Raw genomic sequence first — 27,740 nt, 5'->3', positions numbered from 1 at the left:
TAATAGGAGGAGTTATAGGGAGCAGTTATATGGGGTAATAGGAGGAATTATGGGGAGCGGATATATGGGACAATAGTAGGTGTTATGGGGAGCGGTTATATGGGGTAATAGGATGAGTTATGGGGAGCGGTTGTATGTGGTAATAGGAGGAGTTATGGGGAGCGGTTATATGGGGTAATAGGAGGAGTTGTAGGGAGCGGTTATATGGGGTAATAGGAGGAGTTATAGGGAGCGGTTGTATAGGGTAATAGGAGGAGTTATTTGGAGCGGTTATATGGGGTAATAGGAGTTATGGGGAGCGGTTATGTGGGGTAATAGGAGGAGTTATGGGGAGCGGTTATATGGGGTAATAGGAGGAGTTATGGGGAGCGGTTATATGGGGTAATAGGAGGAGTTATGGGGAGCGGTTGTATAGGGTAATAGGAGTTATTTGGAGCGGTTATATGGGGTAATAGGAGGAGTTATAAGGAGCGGTTATATGGGGTAATAGGAGGAGTTATGGGGAGCGGTTACATGGGGTAATAGGAGGAGTTATAGGGAGCGGTTGTATAGGGTAATAGGAGGAGTTATAGGGAGCGGTTGTATAGGGTAATAGGAGGAGTTATTTGGAGCGGTTATATGGGGTAATAGGAGGAGTTATAGGGAGCGGTTGTATAGGGTAATAGGAGGAGTTATTTGGAGCGGTTATATGGGGTAATAGGAGGAGTTATAGGGAGTGGTTGTATAGGGTAATAGGAGGAGTTATGGGGAGCGGTTATGTGGGGTAATAGGAGGAGTTATGGGGAGCGGTTATGTGGGGTAATAGGAGGAGTTATGGGGAGCCGCACTGGAACCTGGATAAATGCATTTTGTCTGCTGTGAAGCCCAAGGATTATTTTAATAGAGGTCGTACATTAAAAATCCTGTCAGGCTTCATCTCCTCTCCGCTTTATACCTCAACCTCACCACATTCCTCCTTCTCAAAGGTTGGGCATTTCTGGCCACAGCGCTTACAAAGGACCTCCCACTCCAGGCTGAAGGGGGCGCTGTATGCGCTGGGGTTACTTTAATACCATTACTTTGCTTTACCCCATTTTCTGATTGGGCCAGTCTTTTATCAGGAACTATCTGCATAGTAGCAGCAATTTCAGGCTCTACAACCTTAATTTCACTTCCAGGCATTACAGGGTTAATGCTGTCTCCATTGCTGCTAATTGCCACCTGCTGTTCTCCCCTCTCAGGGTTCTGAATCACAGGACCTGCTAATAAGCAGGGGATGGTTCTGTAAGTCCAGGTGAGCATGGGATCTCTGGCTCACTGCTCTCAGGTACAAACTCCATTTCCAGCTGATCTCCACCCAGTGGTTCTAGATTCTCACTTTGCTGCTCTCCAGCGTTCCCTGTAATCTCTGCAACTTCTCCCAGGGTGGGGGTCGGAGATAACCTAACCTCACAGGTGTCTGCTGCTTTCTTTGCATCCAATGGGCTTTTTACCAAATCTTCTGCTATTAACCCCGGGGATGCTGGAAGCTCTGGAATAGATCCTTGCTCACAGTCTGATACAGCCTGGGGTGATCCCCTTCCCTGAAGTCTTTGGACCCTATTTCAGGGCTGTTACCTTCTCCTGTGGAAACCTTTAGCCGCCGGTCGTTTGCTTTCCTTTCTTTAGCAGCTTTACCCTTTGGGATTTTCCTGGCAGTTGATTGATTTAAACTGTCTGAGTCTTCCAGGGATAAGTTCTCTGATTCAGCCTCTGTTTTATCTTTCCACTTTGCAGACTTGTTCTGGGATCTTGTTTCACTCACACTTTTTTTTTTAAGCAGTCTCTGAGTTTTTAATGTGACTCTTACTGGAATTCCGGCTTCTTGTTCCACAACATGAATCGGCGCCTTGCTCTGCGCCTCGCTTTGCACTTTGCTCTGCGCCCCGCTCAGCACCGTGAGTTAGCATTTCAATTGTTTTCAAAAGGGAACGTTTCTGTTTGGCTGGATCCACCGTTATTTTAGTAATCTCACTCAATCTTGTATTTGCTCCTTGCGCCCGCTTCTCCCATAAGTGTAACATTTATTTAATTCAATGTTTTCTTTCTCTAACTCTGCCTTCTTCCTGTTATACCTGTGTAATAAAGCTTCTCTCTCTTTTCTTCCTGTTATACCTCTGCAATAAAGCTTCTCTCTCTTCTTTCTGTTATACCTCTGCAATAAAGCTTCTCTCTCTTCTTCCTGTTATACCTCTGCAATAAAGCTCAGTTCTCTTCTTCCTGTTATACCTCTGCAATAAAGCTTCTCTCTCTTCTTCCTGTTATACCTCTGCAATAAAGCTCGGTTCTCTTCTTCCTGTTATACTGTACCTCTGCAATAAAGCTTCTCTCTCTTCTTCCTGTTATACCTCTGCAATAAAGCTCGGTTCTCTTCTTCCTGTTATACCTCTGCAATAAAGCTTCTCTCTCTTCTTCCTGTTATACCTCTGCAATAAAGCTCGGTTCTCTTCTTCCTGTTATACCTCTGCAATAAAGCTTCTCTCTCTTCTTCCTGTTATACCTCTGCAATAAAGCTTGGTTCTCTTCTTCCTTAAGCAGACTCTGTTCTGCTCTTTCCTTTCTCTCCAAACTCTCCTGTAACTCGCATTCAGGCTCCCCAAGGCCTACACCGCTGCTGCAGCCTGCAGCCTCTCCTACTTCCATCTCCAACTCACAGCCACCAACCCCTAGGTCTAAGGCCATCCTGGCTCCCCTGCAGGAGCTCACCTGCAGCCCATCCTGGAGGAGTTATAGGGAGCGGTTATATGAGGTAATAGGAGTTATTGGGAGCGGTTATATGGGGTAATAGGAGGAGTTATAGGGAGCGGTTATATGGGTAATAGGAGGAGTTATAGGGATAGGTTATATGGGGTAATAGGGTGAGTTATAGGGAGGGGTTATATGGGGTAATAGGAGGAGTTATAGGGAGCGTTATATGGGTAATAGGAGGAGTTATAGGGAGCGGTTATATGGGGTAATAGGAGGAGTTATAGGGAGCGTTATATGGGTAATAGGAGGAGTTATAGGGAGCAGTTTATTTGACACAGGTCATACTGCATTTATAATGTCGATCCTTTTTGTTAGCCAGGTATTTGGGGTATAAGCCCTCCCCAGTTACACTGTTTCACACAGAAGAAAAATGATTTTTTGACATTCAATGCAAACAAAGAGGGGAAATGTGTAATGTGGACTGACCTCGTTACAGGACAATAAAGAATACACACGGGTAAAACATAACAGCTTACTGTACACATCAAAGAACCCGTAATAAAGGTGACACCCGCTCGCAGGACCGTGACCACACCCCGTGGAGTTTACCCCAATGAACTAAGGTGCTCCAGGCCCCGGCCTGTCCCTACAGGACCAATCACCCACCCAGGTGTGGGAGACAGCGCTGTCCCCCACTCGCCCGTGTATGGTTGGTGCACTTCGTTGGGTACCTGCCGGGTGTGTCCACACCCGGGCGCGCAGTGATGCTGATGGGATCCACGGATCCAGTGACGGTAACCGCGAAGCCTCCGCCTCTACGTGGGGTGGGTCCCGCAAGGATTGGACCCCCGTGTGAAATGTTCTTTGTTGCAGGTGTCTGGGCCAGATCACCTGAGATCAGAATGCAGCCGTGTCCTGACCGTGTCCCTCACTCTGGTCCCACAGGGCAGTGTCCCTATCTATGGGCCTGTCCCTGCAGCAACCACAAGCTGAGGGGAGTGACGACCTAGCTGGGGCCAAAAGGGGTCTCTGGCCTAGTGCAGTGGGTCACTGGGTCACTGACTCCCTGCACACTCACACACACCCCCTAGCTTTCTGCTGTCCCAGCTATCACTGAATCACTCACTAACTGTCTAACTGCCTTAACTGTCAGCGCAAGCTCCCTCGCGCCAAACTGCCTCTCTCCCTTAACTACAATTGCAGCACCACGTGACTACTGCCCTAGAGGCTCATGGGACATGTAGTTCGCACAACGTGGCTACTCGCACCACGTGACAACTGCCCTAGAGGCTCATGGGACATGCAGTTCCCGTAGAGAGCCTTTCCCTATTGGCCACCGCTGGCGCGATCTTCTGCGCATGCTCGCTATTTGTAATGGCTGCCGCACCAGCGGAAGACACTGCGCATGCGTGCTCAAAGGCAAGATGGCGGCGCCCTGAGTACTTGCTCCCGTCGGAGCTCTGGGGAGCCTCTTGCCACTCCGGTGTCCCCCACACTCTCCCCAGCCTCATCGGAGGTGCGTGCACGCCCCCGCGTTACTATTCTGGTCTGTGCTGAAGCAGGGAAATGTCTGCTGCTTAACACTCCAGGAATAATAAGACACACATATACAGTTTTATCACAAAACACGGTGTTTCTGCCATGATTGGGTTGCACAGCTGACATTTTACAATTCCCCAATATGGCTCAGGGGCACCCAGCTGGGCCAATTACCTTTATTAAGGGCCTGGGTACCCCCTCACCGTCACACCTAGGAACCAAGACTTTGGGGGGGCCATTCCTTGAGTGGTCCTATTCATGCAGTATTGCGTTGCCACGACGATGTCGGAGCTCTCTCTATCTCCCGCTTTCACTCCCACCTCTCACACTCAGTAATTCCCCTCCCCACATTCCATAACCCCCCACACGCAATAGCCCCCCTGCCCCCCTGCCCCAATGCTCACAGTAACCCCCCTTCCAAATATACACAATAACCCCCCCGCTCCCCGATACACACAATAACCCCCCCCCATTCCCCAATACACACAATAATACCCCCCTCCCCCAATACACACAATAATACGCCCCCTCCCCCAATACACACAATAATACGCCCCCTCCCCCAATACACACAATAATACCCCCCTCCCCCAATACACACAATAATACCCCCTCCCCCAATACATACAATAACCCCCCCGTTCCCCAATGCACACAATAACCCCCCTCGTTCCCCAATACACACAATAATACCCCCCTCCCCCAATACACACAATAATACCCCCCTCCCCCAATACATACAATAACCCCCCCCCGTTCCCCAATGCACACAATACCCCCCCTCGTTCCCCAATACACACAATAATACCCCCCCTCCCCAATACACACAATAATACCCCCCTTCCCCCAATACACACAATAATACCCCCCACCCCCAATACACACAATAATACCCCCCTCCCCCAATACACACAATAATACCCCCCCTCCCCCAATACACACAATAATACCCCCCCTCCCCCAATACACACAATAATACCCCCCCTCCCCCAATACACACAATAATACCCCCACTCCCAAAATACACACAATAATACCCCCCTCCCCCAATACACACAATAATACCCCCCACCCCCAATAATACCCCCCTTCCCCCAATACACACAATAATACCCCCCACCCCCAATACACATAATAATACCCCGCTCCCCCAATACACACAATAATACCCCCCACCCCAATACACACAATAATACCCCCCTCCCCCAATACACACAATAATACCCCCCCACCCCCAATACACACAATAATACCCCCCCTCCCCCAATACACACAATAATACCCCCCTCCCCCAATACACACAATAATACCCCCCCTCCCCCAATACACACAATAATACCCCCCTCCCCCAATACACACAATAATACCCCCCACCCCCAATACACACAATAATACCCCCCACCCCCAATACACACAATAATACCCCCCTCCCCCAATACACACAATAATACCCCCCCTCCCCCAATACACACAATAATATCCCCCCACCCCCAATACACACAATAATACCCCCACTCCCAATACACACAATAATACCCCCCTCCCCCAATACACACAATAATACCCCCACCCCCAATACACATCCTTCCTTGTTGTGGGGAGGCCTCGGGTGCTACACCAATCCTGCGGGCTGTGGGCAGATGCGGCAGTTGGGCCCAACTTCCGATGCAAGCGGGCGTGGGTCTCAAAGGCTGGTCCCGCCGTAGCAGGGGGGAGTCTGAGGAGAGGCCGGCTGGGCCCCTCACTGCTGCCGGCCTGGCCCCTCACTGCTGCCGGCCTGGCCCCTCACTGCTGCCGGCCTGGGCCCCTCACTGCTGCCGGCTGGGCCCCTCAATGCTGCCGGCCTGGCCCCTCACTGCTGCCGGCCTGGGCCCCTCACTGCTGCCAGCCTGGACCCCTCACTGCTGCCGGCCTGGGCCCCTCACTGCTGCCAGCCTGGGCCCCTCACTGCTGCCGGCCTGGGCCCCTCACTGCTGCCGGCCTGGCCCCTCGCTGCTGCCGGCCTGGCCCCTCACTGCTGCCGGCCTGGGCCCCTCACTGCTGCCGGCCTGGCCCCTCGCTGCTGCCGGCTGGGCCCCTCGCTGCTGCCGGCCTGGCCCCTCACTGCTGCCGGCTGGGCCCCTCACTGCTGCCGGCCTGGCCCCTCGCTGCTGCCGGCCTGGCCCCTCGCTGCTGCCGGCTGGGCCCCTCACTGCTGCCGGCCTGGCCCCTCACTGCTGCCGGCCTGGCCCCTCGCTGCTGCCGGCCTGGCCCCTCACTGCTGCCGGCTGGGCCCCTCGCTGCTGCCGGCCTGGCCCCTCACTGCTGCCGGCTGGGCCCCTCGCTGCTGCCGGCCTGGCCCCTCGCTGCTGCCGGCCTGGCCCCTCGCTGCTGCCGGCCTGGCCCCTCGCTGCTGCCGGCCTGGCCCCTCACTGCTGCCGGCCTGGCCCCTCACTGCTGCCGGCCTGGCCCCTCACTGCTGCCGGCCTGGCCCCTCACTGCTGCCGGCCTGGCCTCTCCTCCCCTGTCAGCGGCTCTGCTAGACAGCACAGCATCAGTTAAAATGACATGCACCTACAGGGGCCCCTAGGCACGTACCTACTGTGCCCGGTGGGTAATCCGACCCTGGGGGCGCGGGCAGCTACCAAGTCCCTGAAGCTCTCCCCCACATGCTCCGCTTGGGACTGTTAATCATCCCCTTTCCTGAGTCCCAGCCATTGGCTGGAAGGCATGCCAATCAATGCCTGACTCTAGAACATGCTCTACCCATACCCACAGGGGGCAGCATGCGTATAGCGCTTTATATCGCCACGGTGCTGACGTATGTCATGTTCTATAGGGAGGGACAGAATTAACTCTTCTACATGAATTCCCATCCTGTCAGGCCGGCGGAGATCATCTGGAGTCGCCTGAACGATTCGTTACCGGTCCGAGCGCAGATACAGGGCGACCTCCTGACCTTCCACGCGCTGAGTCTGCAGGACAACGGGACGTACAGCTGTCAGGTGTCCAACAAGCACGGGCGCTCATCCGACCAGTATGTGCTCGTGGTGTATGGTGAGTAACAGGACAGGTACAGGGGGGCATGGAAATAGGGACCGGTGCAGGGGGTATAAGGAATAAGACAGGACGGGGTGCAGGGTGTATAAGGAATAAGACAGGACGGGTGCAGGGTGTATAAGGAATAAGACAGGACGGGGTGCAGGGTGTATAAGGAATAAGACAGGACGGGGTGCAGGGTGTATAAGGAATAAGACAGGACGGGGCGCAGGGTGTATAAGGAATAAGACAGGACGGGGTGCAGGGTGTATAAAGAATAAGACAGGACGGGGTGCAGGGTGTATAAGGAATAAGACAGGACGGGGTGCAGGGTGTATAAGGAATAAGACAGGACTGTGTGCAGGGTGTATAAGGAATAAGACAGGACGGGGTGCAGGGTGTATAAGGAATAAGACAGGACTGTGTGCAGGGTGTATAAAGAATAAGACAGGACGGGATGCAGGGTGTATAAGGAATAAGACAGGACGGAGCGCAGGGTGTATAAGGAATAAGACAGGACGGGGCGCAGGGTGTATGAGGAATAAGACAGGACGGGGTGCAGGGTGTATAAGGAATAAGACAGGACGGGGCGCAGGGTGTATAAGGAATAAGACAGGACGGGGCGCAGGGTGTATGAGGAATAAGACAGGACGGGGTGCAGGGTGTATAAGGAATAAGACAGGACGGGGTGCAGGGTGTATAAGGAATAAGACAGGACAGGGTGCAGGGTGTATAAGGAATAAGATAGGACGGGGTGCGGGTGTATAAGGAATAACAAAACACAGAACCCCAGTAAGCTCTTTTTGGGAACCAGTGAGCCCCCACAAAATATATATATATATATGTATGTGTCAAAATGGAGTGCTATTGAGCGTGGCATATGTATTCAACAGACGACAGAGAAGCCCAATGCTACATCCAACATGACAGAAATACACAGTAAAATACTTATATATTCTCTTGAAGTAGGGTCATTTAGTTTAACCCTTTGGCCAAAGCGTTGTAAGCTTGCGAGCTACGTCAAGGCAGACACCTGTTCGCAAGTCCTAACACTACCAGATAAAATACTAATATACCTCTATTAGGATTAAAATTCTCATTTACCTCTATTAGGAGGGAGAAAGACCACAGTGGGTGCAGGGGGTATAAGGAATAAGACAGGACGGGGCGCAGGGTGTATAAGGAATAAGACAGGACGGGGTGCAGGGCGTATAAGGAATAAGACAGGACAGGGTGCAGGGTGTATAAGGAATAAGACAGGACGGGGTGCAGGGTGTATAAGGAATAAGACAGGACGGGGTGCAGGGTGTATAAGGAATAAGACAGGACGGGGTGGAGGGTGTATAAGGAATAAGACAGGATGGGGTGGAGGGTGTATAAGGAATAAGACAGGATGGGGTTCCTCACTGTGTAATACAACGGATATCTGCTGCACCAGGAGTAATATATATAACGATATAATGACCGGTGTTCCTGGCTCAGGGAATCCCTGTCTGTTCTCCAAAGTCAGCGAGCCAAATTACAAGCTGCGGGTTTCTGCAAAGCCACGGCCATTTGCTTAGCCGACGTTGCGACGTTTCGGCAGATACAGCGCCCGTTCCGAAGTGCAGCTGCCGAAACGTCGGAACGTCGGCTAAGCAAATGGCCGTGGCTTTGCAGAAACCCGCAGCGCCCTGCTTCTAATCTGACCCGGTTCCTCGCCGTGTCCCACAGACCCCGGAGCGATCATCGAAGCGCAGACACAGGTCCCATACGCGGTCATCGGGGGTATCCTGGCAATCCTCGTCTTCCTTATCATCTGCGTCCTCACGGTCATGGTGTGGTGCTCCGTCCGGCAGAAAGGTGAGGAGGTCGGCCGGGGGACGCAGACCCAGGGAGATGACCCCTCTCACGGGAGGGAGATGAGGGGGAGGTGGGACGGGAGGGAGATGAGGGGTAGGTGGGACGGGAGGGAGATGAGGGGTAGGTGGGACGGGAGGGAGATGAGGGCAGGTGGGACGGGAGGGAGATGAGGGGCAGGTGGGACGGGAGGGAGATGAGGGGCATGTGGGACGGGAGGGAGATGAGGGGCAGGTGGGACGGGAGGGAGATGAGGGGCAGGTGGGACGGGAGGGAGATGAGGGGCAGGTGGGATGGGAGGGAGATGAGGGGCAGGTGGGACAGGAGGGAGATGAGGGGCAGGTGGGACAGGGGAGGGAGATGAGGGGCAGGTGGGACGGGAAGGAGATGAGGGGTAGGTGGGACGGGAGGGAGATGAGGGGTAGGTGGGACGGGAGGGAGATGAGGGGTAGGTGGGACGGGAGGGAGATGAGGGGTAGGTGGGACAGGAGGGAGATGAGGGGTAGGTGGGACGGGAGGGAGATGAGGGGTAGGTGGGACAGGTGGGAGATGAGGGGTAGGTGGGACGGGATGGAGCTGAGGGTAGGTGGGACGGGAGGGAGATGAGGGGTAGGTGGGATGGGAAGGAGATGAGGGGTAGGTGGGACGGGCAGCTGATCTCTCACCCCTGGAGGTTAGTCCGCTGTGAATGGGGACGGCACCGGTGGGAAGGGTATGAAGAATTGGGCTGCCCACTTGTCCAGCAGTAACACCGGTGTCCTAACGCAAGCTTCGGGACGGGCAAGTTTGAAGGCTTGGCAGCTGAGCGGTGTCACCCGTATGGCTGTCCCTTATACGCAGTATATAGACCAGTCCTTCCGGATATCCCTGCTTCAGAACAGGTGGCTCAGCTGTTGACTGGCCAACTCATCCAGAAGAGCCACCAATAGGGCAGCTTCTCGGGATCTCCCTGCTTCAGCACAGGTGGCTCAATCAGTGGCTCAGTCTTCCAAGCCGTGACATCCTGGTAACCTGAGGTGTTGGTGGCCCTTTGAGGGTAGGGTCGCTAGGCGGCTTCTCCAAAAATACTGGACGCACAATGGTGAAAGCCACGCACACCATGCTTAGCCCCGCCCCCAGGCTCCTGACACCTCCTCCTGATTGGCTGCATTATCCAATCAAGATGGAGAAAGCTGCCCAGCACCCTAGCAACAGCCCCGCTCTCTCCCTACTCGGGGAAATCCCGCGGCCCCCCAAGCCGGTCAGGTCACTATGTCCAGAGAGGTAATACCGGTATACACACACACGCCCAGAGAGGTAATACCGGTATACACATACACGCCCAGAGAGGTAATACCGGTATACACATACACGCCCAGAGAGGTAATACCGGTATACACATACGCTCCCAGAGAGGTAATACCGGTATACACATACCCGCCCAGAGAGGTAATACCGGTATACACATACACTCCCAGAGAGGTAATACCGGTATACACATACACGCCCAGAGAGGTAATACCGGTATACACATACACGCCCAGAGAGGTAATACCGGTATACACATACACGCCCAGAGAGGTAATACCGGTATACACATACACGCCCAGAGAGGTAATACCGGTATACACATACACGCTCAGAGAGGTAATACCGGTATACACATACACGCCCAGAGAGGTAATACCGGTATACACATACACGCCCAGAGAGGTAATACCGGTATACACATACACGCCCAGAGAGGTAATACCGGTATACACATACACGCCTAGAGAGGTAATACCGGTATACACATAGACGCCCAGAGAGGTAATACCGGTATACACATACACGCCCAGAGAGGTACGGTATACACATACACTCCCAGAGAGGTAATACCGGTATACACATATACGCCCAGAGAGGTAATACCGGTATACACATACACACACAGAGAGGTAATATCGGTATACACATACACGCCCAGAGAGGTAATACCGGTATACACATACAGGCCCAGAGAGGTAATACTGGTATACACATACACGCCCAGAGAGGTAATACCGGTATACACATACACGCCCAGAGAGGTAATACCGGTATACACATACACGCCCAGAGAGGTAATACCGGTATACACATACACGCTCAGAGAGGTAATACCGGTATACACATACAGCCCAGAGAGGTAATACCGGTATACACATACAGGCCCAGAGAGGTAATACCGGTATACACATACACGCCCAGAGAGGTAATACCGGTATACACATACACGCTCAGAGAGGTAATACCGGTATACACATACAGCCCAGAGAGGTAATACCGGTATACACATACACGCCCAGAGAGGTAATACCGGTATACACATACACGCCCAGAGAGGTAATACCGGTATACACATACAGGCCCAGAGAGGTAATACGGTATACACATACACGCCCAGAGAGGTACGGTATACACATACACGCCCAGAGAGGTAATACCGGTATACACATATACGCCCAGAGAGGTAATACCGGTATACACATACACGCCCAGAGAGGTAATACCGGTATACACATACACGCCCAGAGAGGTAATACCGGTATACACATATACGCCCAGAGAGGTAATACCGGTATTCACATACACTCCCAGAGAGGTAATACCGGTATACACATACACGCCCAGAGAGGTAATACCGGTATACACATATACGCCCAGAGAGGTAATACCGGTATACACATACACGCCCAGAGAGGTAATACCGGTATATACATACACGCCCAGAGAGGTAATACCGGTATACACATACACTCCCAGAGAGGTAATACCGGTATACACATATACGCCCAGAGAGGTAATACCGGTATACACATACACACACAGAGAGGTAATATCGGTATACACATACACGCCCAGAGAGGTAATACCGGTATACACATACAGGCCCAGAGAGGTAATACTGGTATACACATACACGCCCAGAGAGGTAATACCGGTATACACATACACGCCCAGAGAGGTAATACCGGTTTACACATACAGGCCCAGAGAGGTAATACCGGTATACACATACACGCCCAGAGAGGTAATACCGGTATACACATACACGCTCAGAGAGGTAATACCGGTATACACATACAGCCCAGAGAGGTAATACCGGTATACACATACACGCCCAGAGAGGTAATACCGGTATACACATACACGCCCAGAGAGGTAATACCGGTATACACATACAGGCCCAGAGAGGTAATACCGGTATACACATACACGCCCAGAGAGGTAATACCGGTATACACATACACGCCCAGAGAGGTAATACCGGTATACACATACACACCCAGAGAGGTAATACCGGTATACACATACACGCCCAGAGAGGTAATACCGGTATACACATACACGCCCAGAGAGGTAATACCGGTATACACATACACGCACAGAGAGGTAATACCGGTATACACATACACTCCCAGAGAGGTAATACCGGTATACACATACACGCCCAGAGAGGTAATACCGGTTTACACATACAGGCCCAGAGAGGTAATACCGGTATACACATACACGCCCAGAGAGGTAATACCGGTATACACATACACGCTCAGAGAGGTAATACCGGTATACACATACAGCCCAGAGAGGTAATACCGGTATACACATACACGCCCAGAGAGGTAATACCGGTATACACATACACGCCCAGAGAGGTAATACCGGTATACACATACACGCCCAGAGAGGTAATACCGGTATACACATACAGGCCCAGAGAGGTAATACCGGTATACACATACACGCCCAGAGAGGTAATACCGGTATACACATACACGCCCAGAGAGGTAATACCGGTATACACATACACGCCCAGAGAGGTAATACCGGTATACACATACACGCCCAGAGAGGTAATACCGGTATACACATACACGCCCAGAGAGGTAATACCGGTATACACATACACGCACAGAGAGGTAATACCGGTATACACATACACTCCCAGAGAGGTAATACCGGTATACACATACACGCCCAGAGAATTAATACCGGTATAAACATACAGGCCCAGAGAGGTAATACCGGTATACACATACACGCCCAGAGAGGTAATACCGGTATACACATACACGCCCAGAGAGGTAATACCGGTATACACATACACGCCCAGAGAGGTAATACCGGTATATACATACACGCCCAGAGAGGTAATACCGGTATACACATACACGCCCAGAGAGGTAATACCGGTATACACATACACGCCCAGAGAGGTAATACCGGTATACACATACACGCCCAGAGAGGTAATACCGGTATACACATACACGCCCAGAGAGGTAATACCGGTATACACATACACGCCCAGAGAGGTAATACCGGTATACACATACACGCCCAGAGAGTTAATACCGGTATACACATACACGCCCAGAGAGGTAATACCGGTATACACATACACGCCCAGAGAGGTAATACCGGTTTACACATACAGGCCCAGAGAGGTAATACCGGTATACACATACACGCCCAGAGAGGTAATACCGGTATACACATACACGCTCAGAGAGGTAATACCGGTATACACATACAGCCCAGAGAGGTAATACCGGTATACACATACACGCCCAGAGAGGTAATACCGGTATACACATACACGCCCAGAGAGGTAATACCGGTATACACATACACGCCCAGAGAGGTAATACCGGTATACACATACAGGCCCAGAGAGGTAATACCGGTATACACATACACGCCCAGAGAGGTAATACCGGTATACACATACACGCCCAGAGAGGTAATACCGGTATACACATACACACCCAGAGAGGTAATACCGGTATACACATACACGCCCAGAGAGGTAATACCGGTATACACATACACGCCCAGAGAGGTAATACCGGTATACACATACACGCACAGAGAGGTAATACCGGTATACACATACACGCCCAGAGAGGTAATACCGGTATACACATACACGCCCAGAGAGGTAATACCGGTATACACATACACGCACAGAGAGGTAATACCGGTATACACATACACTCCCAGAGAGGTAATACCGGTATACACATACACGCCCAGAGAGGTAATACCGGTTTACATATACAGGCCCAGAGAGGTAATACCGGTATACACATACATGCCCAGAGAGGTAATACCGGTATACACATACAGCCCAGAGAGGTAATACCGGTATACACATACACGCCCAGAGAGGTAATACCGGTATACACATACACGCCCAGAGAGGTAATACCGGTATACACATACACGCCCAGAGAGGTAATACCGGTATACACATACACGCCCAGAGAGGTAATACCGGTATACACATACAGGCCCAGAGAGGTAATACCGGTATACACATACACGCCCAGAGAGGTAATACCGGTATACACATACACGCCCAGAGAGGTAATACCGGTATACACATACACGCCCAGAGAGGTAATACCGGTATACACATACACGCCCAGAGAGGTAATACCGGTATACACATACACGCCCAGAGAGGTAATACCGGTATACACATACACGCACAGAGAGGTAATACCGGTATACACATACACTCCCAGAGAGGTAATACCGGTATACACATACACGCCCAGAGAATTAATACCGGTATAAACATACAGGCCCAGAGAGGTAATACCGGTATACACATACACGCCCAGAGAGGTAATACCGGTATACACATACACGCCCAGAGAGGTAATACCGGTATACACATACACGCCCAGAGAGGTAATACCGGTATATACATACACGCCCAGAGAGGTAATACCGGTATACACATACACGCCCAGAGAGGTAATACCGGTATACACATACACGCCCAGAGAGGTAATACCGGTATACACATACACGCCCAGAGAGGTAATACCGGTATACACATACACGCCCAGAGAATTAATACCGGTATAAACATACAGGCCCAGAGAGGTAATACCGGTATACACATACACGCCCAGAGAGGTAATACCGGTATACACATACACGCCCAGAGAGGTAATACCGGTATACACATACACGCCCAGAGAGGTAATACCGGTATACACATACACGCCCAGAGAGGTAATACCGGTATACACATACAGGCCCAGAGAGGTAATACCGGTATACACATACACGCCCAGAGAGGTAATACCGGTATACACATACACGCCCAGAGAGGTAATACCGGTATACACATACACACCCAGAGAGGTAATACCGGTATACACATACACGCCCAGAGAGGTAATACCGGTATACACATACACGCCCAGAGAGGTAATACCGGTATACACATACACGCACAGAGAGGTAATACCGGTATACACATACACTCCCAGAGAGGTAATACCGGTATACACATACACGCCCAGAGAGGTAATACCGGTTTACACATACAGGCCCAGAGAGGTAATACCGGTATACACATACACGCACAGAGAGGTAATACCGGTATACACATACACTCCCAGAGAGGTAATACCGGTATACACATACACGCCCAGAGAGGTAATACCGGTTTACATATACAGGCCCAGAGAGGTAATACCGGTATACACATACATGCCCAGAGAGGTAATACCGGTATACACATACAGCCCAGAGAGGTAATACCGGTATACACATACACGCCCAGAGAGGTAATACCGGTATACACATACAGCCCAGAGAGGTAATACCGGTATACACATACACGCCCAGAGAGGTAATACCGGTATACACATACACGCCCAGAGAGGTAATACCGGTATACACATACACGCCCAGAGAGGTAATACCGGTATACACATACAGGCCCAGAGAGGTAATACCGGTATACACATACACGCCCAGAGAGGTAATACCGGTATACACATACACGCCCATAGAGGTAATACCGGTATACACATACACGCCCAGAGAGGTAATACCGGTATACACATACACGCCCAGAGAGGTAATACCGGTATACACATACACGCCCAGAGAGGTAATACCGGTATACACATACACGCACAGAGAGGTAATACCGGTATACACATACACTCCCAGAGAGGTAATACCGGTATACACATACACGCCCAGAGAATTAATACCGGTATAAACATACAGGCCCAGAGAGGTAATACCGGTATACACATACACGCCCAGAGAGGTAATACCGGTATACACATACACGCCCAGAGAGGTAATACCGGTATACACATACACGCCCAGAGAGGTAATACCGGTATATACATACACGCCCAGAGAGGTAATACCGGTATACACATACACGCCCAGAGAGGTAATACCGGTATACACATACACGCCCAGAGAGGTAATACCGGTATACACATACACGCCCAGAGAGGTAATACCGGTATACACATACACGCCCAGAGAATTAATACCGGTATAAACATACAGGCCCAGAGAGGTAATACCGGTATACACATACACGCCCAGAGAGGTAATACCGGTATACACATACACGCCCAGAGAGGTAATACCGGTATACACATACACGCCCAGAGAGGTAATACCGGTATACACATACACGCCCAGAGAGGTAATACCGGTATACACATACAGGCCCAGAGAGGTAATACCGGTATACACATACACGCCCAGAGAGGTAATACCGGTATACACATACACGCCCAGAGAGGTAATACCGGTATACACATACACACCCAGAGAGGTAATACCGGTATACACATACACGCCCAGAGAGGTAATACCGGTATACACATACACGCCCAGAGAGGTAATACCGGTATACACATACACGCACAGAGAGGTAATACCGGTATACACATACACTCCCAGAGAGGTAATACCGGTATACACATACACGCCCAGAGAGGTAATACCGGTTTACACATACAGGCCCAGAGAGGTAATACCGGTATACACATACACGCCCAGAGAGGTAATACCGGTATACACATACACGCTAAGAGAGGTAATACCGGTATACACATACAGCCCAGAGAGGTAATACCGGTATACACATACACGCCCAGAGAGGTAATACCGGTATACACATACACGCCCAGAGAGGTAATACCGGTATACACATACACGCCCAGAGAGGTAATACCGGTATACACATACAGGCCCAGAGAGGTAATACCGGTATACACATACACGCCCAGAGAGGTAATACCGGTATACACATACACGCCCAGAGAGGTAATACCGGTATACACATACACGCCCAGAGAGGTAATACCGGTATACACATACACGCCCAGAGAGGTAATACCGGTATACACATACACGCCCAGAGAGGTAATACCGGTATACACATACACGCACAGAGAGGTAATACCGGTATACACATACACTCCCAGAGAGGTAATACCGGTATACACATACACGCCCAGAGAATTAATACCGGTATAAACATACAGGCCCAGAGAGGTAATACCGGTATACACATACACGCCCAGAGAGGTAATACCGGTATAAACATACAGGCCCAGAGAGGTAATACCGGTATACACATACACATACACTCCCAGAGAGGTAATACCGGTATACACATACACGCCCAGAGAATTAATACCGGTATAAACATACAGGCCCAGAGAGGTAATACCGGTATACACATACACGCCCAGAGAGGTAATACCGGTATACACATACACGCCCAGAGAGGTAATACCGGTATACACATACACGCCCAGAGAGGTAATACCGGTATACACATACACGCCCAGAGAGGTAATACCGGTATACACATACACGCCCAGAGAGGTAATACCGGTATACACATACACGCCCAGAGAGGTAATACCGGTATACACATACACGCCCAGAGAGGTAATACCGGTATACACATACACGCCCAGAGAGGTAATACCGGTATACACATACACGCCTAGAGAGTTAATACCGGTATACACATACAAGCCCAGAGAGGTAATACCGGTGTACACATACACGCCCAGAGAGGTAATACCGGTATACACACACACGCCCAGAGAGGTAATACCGGTATACACATACACGCCCAGAGAGGTAATACCGGTATACACATACACACACCCAGAGAGGTAATACCGGTATATACATACACGCCCAGAGAGGTAATACCGGTATACACATACACACACCCAGAGAGGTAATACCGGTATACACATACACGCCCAGAGAGGTAATACCGGTATACACATACACACACCCAGAGAGGTAATACCGGTATACACATACACACGCCCAGAGAGGTAATACCGGTATACACATACACGCCCAGAGAGGTAATACCAGTGTAACGGGTTTTCTGGACTGGCCCGACCCACCCAATCTCACATTGGCCCCTGTGGTCTAACCAGTCCCCATTACAGTGTAGTGTCTGGTGGTGCACCTGTTGGCAACAGGACTCCTGAGTCTCCCGCATGATGTTGTGTGGGGAATGCCAACCCAGACAGGCAGCTGAGGTAGTGTGCTGAGTCCTACCTATATCCAGTGCAGCGCCTCCACCTCATCAGGATCCCTTCTGTCGCTTGGGGATGGTCCTGTTGAGGAACTCCTCTGTGGTGCCCCTCTCGGTGTAATGACTCCACACTTACACACGAGAGTATCTTTAATCAGGAACATCTTTATTGTACGGTTGTGGGCTAACTGCCCCTCACAGTGATCTTCTAGCCACACATAATTATTCAGCTGCTTCCCTATGAAAGGTATGTCTCTGTCTTTGATTTGGGGATTCCCTATCCCTGCAGGGATGTCTTTCCTGTGCAGGTCCCTGGTCACAGTCTCATCACTTTTCAGTGTCTAACTACACCCACTACTCTTACTCCTTGCATAACATTGCAGAACCGAAAACCTCTACTTTTGAGCAGTGCTGTGCCTTATATCATCAGGGGGCAGGCACATCTCTGATGTCACTAAGGGTGGACTCAGTATGTAGCCACTCCCATCCTCACATAGGGCACCTCACCAGGGTGTGAGGGCAAACCTCCATGATTACTACTGGCATGCCCACAACTTACCAGGCCTTACTGTCAGTAGGAGAGATGACTGTTAGCCATTTTACAGCATGGCTACACCAGTATACACATACACGCCCAGAGAGGTAATACGCCCAGAGAGGTAATACCGGTATACACATACACGCCCAGAGAGGTAATACCAGTATACACATACACGCCCAGAGAGGTAATACGCCCAGAGAGGTAATACCGGTATACACATACACGCCCAGAGAGGTAATAACAGTATACGCATACACACCCAGAGAGGTAATACCGGTATACACATACACGCCCAGAGAGGTAATACCGGTATACACATACACGCCCAGAGAGGTAATAACAGTATACACATACACACCCAGAGAGGTAATACCGGTATACACATACACGCCCAGAGAGGTAATACCGGTATACACGTACACGCCCAGAGAGGTAATACCGGTATACACATACACGCCCAGAGAGGTAATACCGGTATACACATACACGCCCAGAGAGGTAATAACAGTATACACATACACACCCAGAGAGGTAATACCGGTATACACATACACGCCCAGAGAGGTAATACCGGTATACACATACACGCCCAGAGAGGTAATACCAGTATACACATACACGCCCAGAGAGGTAATACCGGTATACACATACACGCCCAGAGAGGTAATACCGGTATACACATACACGCCCAGAGAGGTAATACCGGTATACACATACACGCCAGAGAGGTAATACCTGTATACACATACACGCCCAGAGAGGTAATACCGGTATACACATACACACCCAGAGAGGTAATACCGGTATACACATACACGCCCAGAGAGGTAATACCAGTATACACATACACACCCAGAGAGGTAACACCGGTATACACATACACGCCCAGAGAGGTAATACCGGTATACACATACACTCCCAGAGAGGTAATACCGGTATACACATACACACACAGAGAGGTAATACCGGTATACACATACACGCCCAGAGAGGTAATACCGGTATACACATACACTCCCAGAGAGGTAATACCGGTATACACATACACACACAGAGAGGTAATACCGGTATACACATACACGCCCAGAGAGGTAATACCGGTATACACATACACTCCCAGAGAGGTAATACCAGTATACACATACACACCCAGAGAGGTAATACCGGTATACACATACACGCCAGAGAGGTAATACCGGTATACACATACACACCCAGAGAGGTAATACCGGTATACACATACACGCCCAGAGAGGTAATACCAGTATACACATACACGCCCAGAGAGGCAATACCGGTATACACATACACACCCAGAGAGGTAATACCGGTATACACATACACGCCAGAGAGGTAATACCGGTATACACATACACGCCCAGAGAGGTAATACCGGTATACACATACACGCCCAGAGAGGTAATACCGGTATACACATACACGCCAGAGAGGTAATACCAGTATACACATACACGCCCAGAGAGGTAATACCAGTATACACGTACACGTCCAGTATTGCCCTTCATTTTGTTACTGGACAGAGCGTCTATATACCTGACACCCCAACGTTGAGGACTGGAGTTGGCTGCCGCTGATACAGAGATTCTGACCCCCCCCCCCCTTTTTCTCTCTCTCCCCGCTCAGGTTCTTACCTGACCCACGAAGCCAGCGGATTGGACGAGCACGGCGAGGCGCGGGAGGCGTTCCTAAACGGCGGAGAGAACCACAAGAGAAAGGAGGAGTTTTTTATTTAAAATGACAGAAAAAGAGCAAAGTCCCGACACAGTATTAATAACCTGTATTTTTATTTTATCTTACCTTTGCAGGGTGGGGAGGTGGGGGGGGGGGTAAGGAAGAGTGGGGGGGGGGATTAGAAGGGGAAGCGTTTAACCCATTTGGTGCCAAGGGGGCCAGCAACCCAACACAGTGCTGACGCCTCTGGCAGTGAAAGAGTTAATGGCCCATATAGAGGTGGATAAACAGACCATGGAGTATGTGAGGCACTGGATGGGGTATGATTTAAGGGGGGAAGGGGGGCCCCTTTTTTTCAGAGATGGCTGGGGAAAGGAGAGCGGGGACAGTGAACCCCAACATTATGAGGAATGAAAAGACATAACAACCACAGGTTTTTTATTTTGCTCAGAGAATTTTGGGGCGGAGAGAAGAGGGGGGGACGGGGACGGAGAGAAGAGGGGGGAGGTGGAGAGTAGAGGGGGCCGACGGGGGCGGGGAGAAGAGGGGGGAGGGGAAGATATAGCAGAGGGGAGGGGAGGGTAGGGGAGTAGAGTATTGGGGAGGAGGATGGAGGTGTGACATGAGGGAGCTGCCGTGACTGGAATTTCGTGGGATGGACAGATTAAGGGACGGCAGAAGGGATACAGACCCTGGCACCTCTGTGGGTACAGACCCTGGCACCTCTGTGGGTACAGACCCTGGCACCTCTGTGGGTACAGACCCTGGCACCTCTGTGGGTACAGACCCTGGCACCTCTGTGGGTACAGACCCTGGCACCTCTGTGGGTACAGAACCTGGCACCTCTGTGGGTACAGACCCTGGCACCTCTGTGGGTACAGAACCTGGCACCTCTAGGGTGAACAGATAAAGGGAAGGTAGTAGCCTGGCACCTGTAGGATGGCACAGCTCAGGGGATGGGCACAGTTATAGCCTGGCACCTGTAGGACGGCACAGCTCAGGGGATGGGCACAGTTATAGCCTGGCACCTGTAGGACGGCACAGCTCGGGGTGGGCACAGTTATAGCCTGGCACCTGTAGGACGGCACAGCTCGGGGTGGGCACAGTAATAGCCTGGCACCTGTAGGACGGCACAGCTCGGGGTGGGCACAGATATAGCCTGGCACCTGTAGGACGGCACAGCTCGGGGTGGGCACAGTTATAGCCTGGCACCTGTAGGACGGCACAGCTCGGGGTGGGCACAGTAATAGCCTGGCACCTGTAGGACGGCACAGCTCGGGGTGGGCACAGATATAGCCTGGCACCTGTAGGACGGCACAGCTCGGGGTGGGCACAGTTATAGCCTGGCACCTGTAGGACGGCACAGCTCGGGGTGGGCACAGTTATAGCCTGGCACCTGTAGGACGGCACAGCTCGGGGTGGGCACAGTTATAGCCTGGCACCTGTAGGACGGCACAGCTCGGGGTGGGCACAGATATAGCCTGGCACCTGTAGGACGGCACAGCTCGGGGTGGGCACAGATATAGCCTGGCACCTGTAGGACGGCACAGCTCGGGGTGGGCACAGTTATAGCCTGGCACCTGTAGGACGGCACAGCTCGGGGTGGGCAGTAATAGCATGGAAGGGAAGTGAGCTGGGCAGAATGGACACTCTGTGATTTGTGCCAGTACAGGCTCAGTATTAAGAGCGCGACGCTTGTTTAATCGCGGTAATTAGGCAGAAAGGATGTTATGGCGCGGCGCCCCTAGCGGAGGAGGGGAGAATTACAGCTACAAGTTCCCATTAACTTACAGCTACCCGCTAGTATCGTGCACTACCGTGTACACCTAGTCACCAGCTACTTATCATGTACAAGAGACTAGTTACAGTCACCAGCTACTTATCATGTACAAGAGACTAGTTACAGTCACCAGCTACTTACAGCCACCAGTACTATCATACACAGGGAACTAGTTACAGTAACCCACTACTTACAGCCACCAGTACTATCATGCACAGGGAACTAGTTACAGTAACCCGCTACTTACAGCCACCAGTACTATCATGCACAGGGAACTAGTTACAGTAACCCGCTACTTACAGCCACCAGTACTATCATGCACAGGGAACTAGTTACAGTGACCCACTACTTACAGCCACCAGTACTATCATACACAGGGAACTAGTTACAGTGACCCGCTACTTACAGCCACCAGTACTATCATGCACAGGGAACTAGTTACAGTGACCCGCTACTTACAGCCACCATTACTATCATGCACAGGGAACTAGTTACAGTGACCAGCTACTTACAGCCACCAGTACTATCATACACAGGGAACTAGTTACAGTGACCCGCTACTTACAGCCACCATTACTTTCATGCACAGGGAACTAGTTACAGTGACCCGCTACTTACAGCCACCAGTACTATCATGCACAGGGAACTAGTTACAGTGACCAGCTACTTACAGCCACCAGTACTATCATACACAGGGAACTAGTTACAGTGACCCGCTACTTACAGCCACCATTACTTTCATGCACACGGAACTAGTTACAGTGACCCGCTACTTACAGCCACCAGTACTATCATGCACAGGGAACTAGTTACAGTAACCCGCTACTTACAGCCACCAGTACTATCATGCACAGGGAACTAGTTACAGTGACCAGCTACTTACAGCCACCAGTACTATCATACACAGGGAACTAGTTACAGTGACCCGCTACTTACAGCCACCAGTACTATCATGCACAGGGAACTAGTTACAGTGACCAGCTACTTACAGCCACCAGTACTATCATACACAGGGAACTAGTTACAGTGACCCGCTACTTACAGCCACCAGTACTATCATGCACAGGGAACTAGTTACAGTGACCCGCTACTTACAGCCACCATTACTATCATGCACAGGGAACTAGTTACAGTGACCAGCTACTTACAGCCACCAGTACTATCATACACAGGGAACTAGTTACAGTGACCCGCTACTTACAGCCACCATTACTTTCATGCACAGGGAACTAGTTACAGTGACCCGCTACTTACAGCCACCAGTACTATCATGCACAGGGAACTAGTTACAGTGACCAGCTACTTACAGCCACCAGTACTATCATACACAGGGAACTAGTTACAGTGACCCGCTACTTACAGCCACCATTACTTTCATGCACAGGGAACTAGTTACAGTGACCCGCTACTTACAGCCACCAGTACTATCATGCACAGGGAACTAGTTACAGTAACCCGCTACTTACAGCCACCAGTACTATCATGCACAGGGAACTAGTTACAGTAACCCACTACTTACAGCCACCAGTACTATCATACACAGGGAACTAGTTACAGTGACCCGCTACTTACAGCCACCAGTACTATCATGCACAGGGAACTAGTTACAGTGACCAGCTACTTACAGCCACCAGTACTATCATGCACAGGGAACTAGTTACAGTGACCAGCTACTTACCTTACAGCTACCAGTACTATCATACACAGGGAACTAGTTACAGTAACCCACTACTTACAGCCACCAGTACTATCATGCACAGGGAACTAGTTACAGTGACCCGCTACTTGCAGCCACCAGTACTATCATGCACAGGGAACTAGTTACAGTGACCCGCTACTTACAGCCACCAGTACTATCATGCACAGGGAACTAGTTACAGTGACCAGCTACTTACAGCCACCAGTACTATCATACACAGGGAACTAGTTACAGTGACCCGCTACTTACAGCCACCAGTACTATCATGCACAGGGAACTAGTTACAGTGACCCGCTACTTACAGCCACCAGTACTATCATGCACAGGGAACTAGTTACAGTAACCCGCTACTTACAGCCACCAGTACTATCATGCACAGGGAACTAGTTACAGTAACCCACCACTTACAGCCACCAGTACTATCATACACAGGCAACTAGTTACAGTAACCAGCTACTTACAGCCACCAGTACTATCATGTAAAAGAGACTAGTTACAGTGACCCGCTACTTACAGCCACCAGTACTATCATGTAAAAGAGACTAGTTACAGTAACCCGCTACTTACAGCCACCAGTACTATCATGCACAGGGAACTAGTTACAGTAACCCGCTACTTACAGCCACCAGTACTATCATGTCAAAGAGACTAGTTACAGTGACCCGCTACTTACAGCCACCAGTACTATCATGTAAAAGAGACTAGTTACAGTAACCCGCTACTTACAGCCACCAGTACTATCATGCACAGGGAACTAGTTACAGTAACCCGCTACTTACAGCCACCAGTACTATCATGTCAAAGAGACTAGTTACAGTGACCCGCTACTTACAGCCACCAGTACTATCATGGACAGGGAACTAGTTACAGTGACCCGCTACTTACCTTACATCTACCAGTACTATCATGTACAGGAAACTAGTTACAGTGACCCGCTACTTACAGCCACCAGTACTATCATGCACAGGGAACTAGTTACAGTAACCAGCTACTCGTTATAGTGACCCGCTACTTACCTTACATCTACCAGTACTATCATGCACAGGGAACTAGTTACAGTGACCCGCTACTTACAGCTACCAGTACTATCATGCACAGGGAACTAGTTACAGTGACCCGCTACTTACATCTACCAGTACTATCATGCACAGGGAACTAGTTACAGTGACCCGCTACTTACAGCCACCAGTACTATCATGTAAAAGAGACTAGTTACAGTGACCCGCTACTTACAGCTACCAGTACTATCATGCACAGGGAACTAGTTACAGTGACCAGCTACTTACAGCCACCAGTACTATCATGCACAGGGAACTAGTTACAGTGACCAGCTACTTACAGCCACCAGTACTATCATGCACCGGGAACTAGTTACAGTGACCCGCTACTTACAGCCACCAGTACTATCATGTACAGGGAACTAGTTACAGTAACCAGCTACTCGTTACAGTGACCCGCTACTTACAGCTACCATTACTATCATGTACAGAGAACTAGTTACAGTGACCCGCTACTTACAGCCACCAGTACTATCATGTACAGGGAACTAGTTACAGTGACCTGCTACTTACAGCCACCAGTACTATCATGCACAGGGAACTAGTTACAGTAACCAGCTACTCGTTACAGTGACCCGCTACTTACCTTACATCTACCAGTACTATCATGTACAGGGAACTAGTTACAGTGACCCGCTACTTACAGCCACCAGTACTATCATGCACAGGGAACTAGTTACAGTAACCAGCTACTTACAGCCACCAGTACTATCATGTAAAAGAGATTAGTTACAGTGACCCGCTACTTACAGCCACCAGTACTATCATGCACAGGGAACTAGTTACTGTGACCCGCTACTTACAGCCACCAGTACTATCATGCACAGGGAACTAGTTACTGTGACCCGCATCTTACAGCCACCAGTATTATCATGCACAGGGAACTAGTTACAGTGACCCGCTACTTACAGCTACCAGTACTATCATGCACAGGGAACCTAGTTACAGTAACCAGCTACTCGTTACAGTGACCCACTACTTACCTTACAGCCACCAGTACTATCATGCACAGGGAACTAGTTACAGTAACCAGCTACTCGTTACAGTGACTCACTACTTACCTTACAGGCACCAGTACTATCATGCACAGGGAACTAGTTACAGTAACCAGCTACTCGTTACAGTGACCCGCTACTTACCTTACAGCCACCAGTACTATCATGCACAGGGAACTAGTTACAGTAACCAGCTACTCGTTACAGTGACCCGCTACTTACCTTACAGGCACCAGTACTATCATGCACAGGGAACTTGTAATCAGCACCGGTGGAGTCCCAGCACTCTCTGCCTAAGAGAAATGGCGGCACTATGGAATATGCCAATAGAAAATGTAATGTGAATACAGATAATGCTTGGGAGGGATACGGCACAAAGCAAACACACTACAAATGCATATATAAATATGGGGGGCTAAACACAGGGACAAGGGGTGACAAAAGACACAGAAAGTGGGGGGGGGCAAATAAAACTAATGGGGAGGGTAATCAGGGGGGCAACGTTTCGGGGGGAGACCCCTTCCTCAGGCCCGTTAAGGTACTTCCCTTGACCCTTTACACCCCAGTGACCAGAGCAGCACTCAAAACATACACAGCAAATGTGAAATAGAAAGCTGAAACGGGCACAGTCCTGAGTGCACCAGAGTACATGCAATAAGGGAATCAAACCATCCGGTGTAGTGGTCGAGTCTCTCTCCCTCCCAGGAATTTGTAGTGTGTTTGCTTTGTGCCGTATCCCTCCCAAGCATTATCTGTATTCACATTACATTTTCTATTGGCATATTCCATAGTGCCGCCATTTCCCTTAGTCAGAGAGTGCTGGGACTCCACCGGTGCTGATTAGTAGTTTTGGGGGGGATTTGGGATCCTCCTGGTCCCGTTGACACCCTGCATTTCCTATATATAATAAGTGAGTGCTGTCTACTCCAGCTGTAGGAACTCATGTACAGGGAACTTGTTACAGTGACCCGCTACTTACAGCCAACAGTACTATCATGTGAAAGGGACTAGTTACAGTGACAAGCTACTTACCTTACAGCTACCAGTACTATCATGTACAGGGAACTAGTTACAGTGACCAGCTACCAGTACAATCATGTATAAGAGACTAGTTACAGTGACCCGCTACTTGCAGCCAACAGTACTATCATGTGAAAGGGACTAGTTACAGTGACAAGCTACTTACCTTACAGCTACCAGTACTATCATGTACAGGGAACTAGTTACAGTGACCAGCTACCAGTACTATCATGTATAAGAGACTAGTTACAGTGACCCGCTACTTACAGCCAACAGTACTATCATGTGAAAGGGACTAGTTACAGTGACAAGCTACTTACCTTACAGCTACCAGTACTATCATGTACAGGGAACTAGTTACAGTGACCAGCTACCAGTACTATCATGTATAAGAGACTAGTTACAGTGACCCGCTACTTACAGCTACCAGTACTTTCATGTATATGGGACTAGTTACAGTGACCAGCTACTTGATACAGCTACCAGTACTATAATGTA

At 50.3% G+C, this 27,740-nt stretch overlaps 1 protein-coding gene across 1 annotated transcript in view; it reads left to right on the top strand.

Moving 5' to 3' along the window:
* The window catches only part of CADM4 (cell adhesion molecule 4), a 98,545-nt gene extending 77,718 nt beyond the window's left edge, over positions 1-20,827 (top strand). The window contains exons 7-9 of the mRNA XM_075606689.1: positions 7,109-7,281; positions 8,977-9,105; positions 20,643-20,827. Coding sequence (XP_075462804.1) covers positions 7,109-7,281; positions 8,977-9,105; positions 20,643-20,752 — 412 coding nt within the window. The 3' untranslated portion in view covers positions 20,753-20,827. The remainder of the gene's footprint in view (positions 1-7,108; positions 7,282-8,976; positions 9,106-20,642) is intronic.
* Positions 20,828-27,740: the final 6,913 nt, after the last annotated feature.

Source organism: Ascaphus truei, chromosome 6 (assembly GCF_040206685.1).
Source record: "Ascaphus truei isolate aAscTru1 chromosome 6, aAscTru1.hap1, whole genome shotgun sequence".
NCBI classification, from domain to species: Eukaryota; Metazoa; Chordata; class Amphibia; order Anura; family Ascaphidae; genus Ascaphus; species Ascaphus truei.
Note: the sequence above shows the minus strand (reverse complement) of the source record. Positions and strands in the feature narration are given on the sequence as shown.